Source organism: Helobdella robusta (assembly GCF_000326865.2).
Source record: "Helobdella robusta unplaced genomic scaffold HELROscaffold_1, whole genome shotgun sequence".
Lineage (NCBI taxonomy): Eukaryota > Metazoa > Annelida > Clitellata > Rhynchobdellida > Glossiphoniidae > Helobdella > Helobdella robusta.
The window spans coordinates 1,231,446-1,236,831 of NW_008703570.1; the positions used below are offsets into that span (position 1 = coordinate 1,231,446).

General features: G+C 31.6%; 1 protein-coding gene across 1 annotated transcript; it reads right to left on the reverse strand.

The window, feature by feature from the left end:
* Positions 1 to 796: 796 nt before the first annotated feature.
* Positions 797 to 2,247, reverse strand: HELRODRAFT_158441 (hypothetical protein; the record flags this gene model as incomplete). Its single annotated transcript, XM_009010505.1, has 3 exons — positions 797 to 936; positions 1,609 to 1,711; positions 2,044 to 2,247. The coding sequence occupies 3 exons, from the start codon at positions 2,245 to 2,247 to the stop codon at positions 797 to 799; spliced, it is 447 nt and encodes a 148-aa protein (XP_009008753.1).
* Between the last annotated feature and the right edge of the window lie 3,139 nt (positions 2,248 to 5,386).

Below are 5,386 nucleotides of genomic sequence, written 5' to 3' on the forward strand. Positions count from 1 at the left end.
GGCTTGTTCATACATACATACATACACACATTTTTGGTTGTTGTTACAGTTCAAGATGGTAGATTTAATTTTAGTAGCCGAATTATTATGTTAAATGTAGAATAATAGTCATGGATTTAAACATTTTTGAATATAAAACTGCTCTTACTGATAGTTTCAGCAAACAAACGTGATCAACAGTCGGAAAATTCTTGTTCAAGAGGCCAAAAAACTCTCAATTGAACTGCCAAAGTTTTTACCAAACGCTGGTAATGAACTCGTACTTATTGAATATGTCAAAATGTGTGAATATGTTTTTGCTCAGAAATCTCAATAATAAATTCCATAAATTTGTTTTTGTGACTTTTGCAACAAATATTACTGTGTTCGTATTCTGTTGAGAATTCAATTCAAAGACACAGATTGGATAAAACAAAAGTGGCCATGTGTGCGCTTGAAAAACATGGTTAAATGTTGAGCAGTATGCAAGAAATACCAGAAAGTGTACAACACATTGCAAACAAGCCTATTTATCTTGCAAGCGATAAAGAAGTTGAAATTAAACCTCAAGTAAAAAATGGTGATGGCAAACTTGACAACAGGGTGTCGGAGTTGGATATTCGATGACTCCGGCCCCTCAAAAAATTCCGACCTGACAGCAAGCAAAATATTAATTTGCAGAGATATATCACGTTAGCAACGTATAAAAATGCCTTGCTGCTGATATTATTGAACATTTACAAATGGCAAACATTCAAGTAATAATTTGCTATCCTTTGTTCAGGAAGAAAGGTAACAATGACAAACCTGATGAAACTCAATCTATTTTCTTATTTATGCCAAATATTCTGATGAGGTAGTTGAAAAAGTTTTGCGGCCGATGAATGTCTGAATTCATAAATGGCACCTCAATGACAGCAGCCACAACCACAGAAGTGAACTGGACTCTTCTACTGACTGCGAAGTAAGATGGCGCCTCAATTTATGATGTTATTGTGAAGTTATCTTTTACTAGTTAAGTTTTTAGTATGTATTGAACTGCTTGTAACATTTTAGTTGATTGTATTATAAAATGCGCCTTTGAGAAGACCTCTGGTTAGAAAAAAGGCGCTATAAAAGAGCTCAAATAAAAATAATAATAATGATAATAATAATACATACCATATATACATAAATACACTCATTCATCTATATATACATACATGCATACATGCGTACAAAGAGACAGAGCAACAAAGAAAAGTAGCTTACCATTGTCTCAACTCAGGAGGTGAGTCAGTGTGGGGTTGATAGTGATGATCAAGTTTGTTTTTGTTCAAAAGACATTCCCTCAACTTCAACTTAACAGCTGTCGAAGCTACTGCACCTTCAATGAGATCATTTTCATTCTCAGCAAATAACAAAAATAATCAATTTATATAAAAAGCACATTTGATTTTCAATCAAACCATGATCATACCACTAAAAGTATAAATACGTTGAATCGTCTTATTTGACAAAGAATAACTGTCATACTGCAAAACTATAACGGTATTTTGATGAGCACATATAACAATAAAAATCTTAATTACATTAATGAAAACAAAATGGGGACAGTATTAAAACAGAAAATATTGCATCACAACAAACTTTCTTCTGTCTTTCGTTTGTGTTTGTATTTTGACATTTGGTCATCATTCATTTTCCTTTTAATTTCCATTGCTTCATCCTTTTGCTGCTGATTCAAAATTATCTGCGAGCAATTGGTTTAAATTCTAAATGAAATTGAATTAAATAGCAATATTTAATGGTCAATAAGCACAATTATTATTATTATTATTATTATTATTATTATTATTATTATTATTACTATTATTAGAAAGAATGTGCTATCATCACCACCCACATAATTTTCTGCTGATGAAATGTAAAATTAAAACTAACTCTGCAATAACTTATGAAAATACAAAAACACTCAAAAGACTGAGAAACAAAAAATTACGTCAACATGGCATGACAATGAAAAATAATAAAATGTTACATCATTGTAAACAATTTTTAAATGTTAAAAAACCAGCTAATTACTTTGAGATATTCTTGAACCTTTGCTTGTTGTTCATTATCGAGGAGTCTACATTGCTCCTCAAACTGTCGACTCAACTGCTCTCTTTGAAGTATGAATTGTTTCTCGAGTAATGTCAATCTGGCCTGCACTGAAGGGTTGCTGGCAGCAAAAGGTGAAGTATAAGCCATTTCACTGCAGGCTTGTCTCAGAGGACCACTGGCCATACCAGCTTCTACGAATCCTGAATGATCAAGTACAACATTTCAATTATTTTACTACAAAACTATTTATAAAAAAAAACATAAAAGCTTTTCTTCCTTGAAAAAAAAAATTATTTTAGAAATGGTGGGCAACCATGATATTGATGTTATCAGTTTATTTTAGCATTTCCTGAAATAAGAAATGAGTTCTCATGAATACTAAAATAACTATGTTATTTTATATATATGTACCATAACAATATGTATATACATGTATATATATATTATTCAGCAAAAAAGCATGGAGACAAAGAAGCTTGTACAGCCACCCAAACCAAATAAAAACATATACCCACATGAAAATAACAACACAAATGAAAATAAAATCGTATAGCCAGCCAATGAAAACAAGTTAAATTAAACCAAAAAAAAACAGAAATACAGAAATTACGTAGAACAAAAATGATAATCAAAATATATCAAGTTAAACTAAACAATTGAATTCATATTAGAAGTTTTTCCTTATAAAATAACTTAAATAATTGAAATAATTAAATCATATCCTTTAAAAAAATGTTCTTCTTAATTAAGTTAAAAATCGATTTTTTAAATAGCCCATAGATTCTTGTAAAACTAAACACCAGTATAAATAAATAAATAAATATATATATATATATATATATATATATATATATATATATATATATATATGGGTAAAAATAGTTGATCTGTCATCAGATACACACATATACAAATTCATAATACACGATCCATTTCTGGATGTTTTGGAAATGCATGATGAACAAGATTTACAACTGTCGAATACGTCAAACCAACATAAAAAGGTATTTGTTTAAATGGGTTAAGTGAATGTACAGAAAAATTCAATGTAAGTACAATAAATTCCTTTGTGAACCGTGCATTCACGCATTCATCCTCAACTGAAGATCACAATAAGGAACTAAAAAGAATTACTGACCTACTAGAAAACAATGGTTGCAAATCATAAAAAGAAATGTTAGACCATTAACTGATAATAATAAAATAAGACTCAAGATATACTACAATAATTTTAAGACATCACAATTGTTCCTAATGAAAAACTGCACTCCTAAAGACGATTCTACTTAGCGTAATCATGCAATATATGAACTTAAATGCCCTATTGACGACTGTGCTCGTCAACAACATTCGTACATTGATGTTATGACCACTTCACTATCAAGACGTCTTACAACGCATACACAAGGAGGTGCCATCAAATCTCACTAGCAAACAACACACGCAACTCCAATAACCCGAAAATTCTTGACAGCAACTCAAATAATTTATCAAACACCAAAACAATACATTTAAAAATTGTAGAAGCTGTCCTAATACATATCAATAAACCCCAAATAAACATCCAACAAAGAATGATAACATCATTATCAGCTACACGCCTTAATACTAACTTCACATTTATGTACATACATACAGTGCTATATTTATCAATAATAAAAACACATAAAGTGTTATAATAAAGTGTTATATTTAATGATGTTGAAGATTTGAAAACTAAATAATCACTTTAAACAAACAAGGAATCAACAAAATATTTGAGCACCTGGACAGAAACACAACATATCAATTTGAACACAGAAGATGGTATAAGAATACAGAAAAAAGCTTTTCTGTTCTATGATGCATAAAATAAACAAAAATTTTGGTTTTGAACTAAAGAAATTTTAAAATGATTTACGATCAACCGTTAGAAAAATCGAAAAGTTAAATTGGAAGTTGCTGTGATTTTCATCAATAATTGCATTTCTGGCAGGTTTAATCCAATATCTATATATATATATATATATAGACATTGCATTTATATATATATATATATATCAAAAGAACGAATTTTTAGAAGGAGTCATCAATCTATTCATCGAGAAGAATGGAAAAGAGCTTTAGATGAAAAATCCAGGATATTTGGTGTTAAACGCAGTCAATACTGGACCATCATTGTCAATGATAACAAAGGTAATCCTAAGAATCTATGGAGGGTAATAGATAAGATCCTTTGTAGAGGTAATAAGGATAGCATATGCTATGATGCTGAGCGGTTAACTGAAGATCAGTTCATGAATTTTTTTGTGGAAAAATTATCTAAAGTCAAGGACGGATTGGCGCCCTCAGAAAGGCTGGATGTCATCGCAACTGGGGTTCAGTTTAAAGAACTATCAACATTTACTGCTGTGACTGAGGATGATGTTATAAGCATGATACAAAGTGCACCAGCTAAGTCATGTCAACAGGATATTTTTCCGACTGATGTTGTAAAGAGATACGTTAACCTGTTCACTCCGTTTTTAACATCTTTGATCAACTTATGCTTAAAATCTGGTCGTTTTCCTCAGGCGTGTAAACATGCAATTGTGCTTCCTATTCTGAAGAGGAGTGGTATGGATGCTAGTGATATCAATAACTATAGACCGATTTCTAACCTCAATTTTATTTCGAAGATTATTGAACGTATGGTTGCTAGACAAATACTTGATCATCTAAGGTGTAACAATCTGCTACCCTGTGGTTTTGGAGTGGATGGAGTCATATCTAGTTGGTAGAACTCAGCAGATTTCGTTTGGTGGAAAATTATCTGATATTACCACAGTTATTTTTGGTGTTCCTCAGGGGTCAGTTCTTGGACCATTGCTATTTCTCTTATATACGTCTGAGGTCTTTAAGGTTATTGAATCATTCGGCTTCTCGAGTCATGCCTTTGCAGATGATATTCAGATAATAGTCAGTGGTTCACCTAGCTCATTTCAGGCTGAGCTGGATAAACTGGTGGACTGTCTGTTGGCGGTTAATTTATGGATGTCGAAAAATGGCTTAAGGTTGAATCAAAATAAAACTAAATTGTTGCCTGTTGGAACATGGCAACAGCTGTCCAGATTAGATGCTGATTCAATTTTTGTCAATGACGTGGTAATTCCATTCTGTGATAAGGCAAAGAATTTGGGTGTCATATTTGATTCAAACTTGTCGATGAAACAGCACTTCAAAATGCTCTCTAGAGATTGTATGCTACAGATTAGAAGGATTAACCAAATTCGCAATTCATTGGACGTTTCCACACTGCAGACTTTGGCTCATGCATTTGTCCATTCGCGAATTGATTACTGTA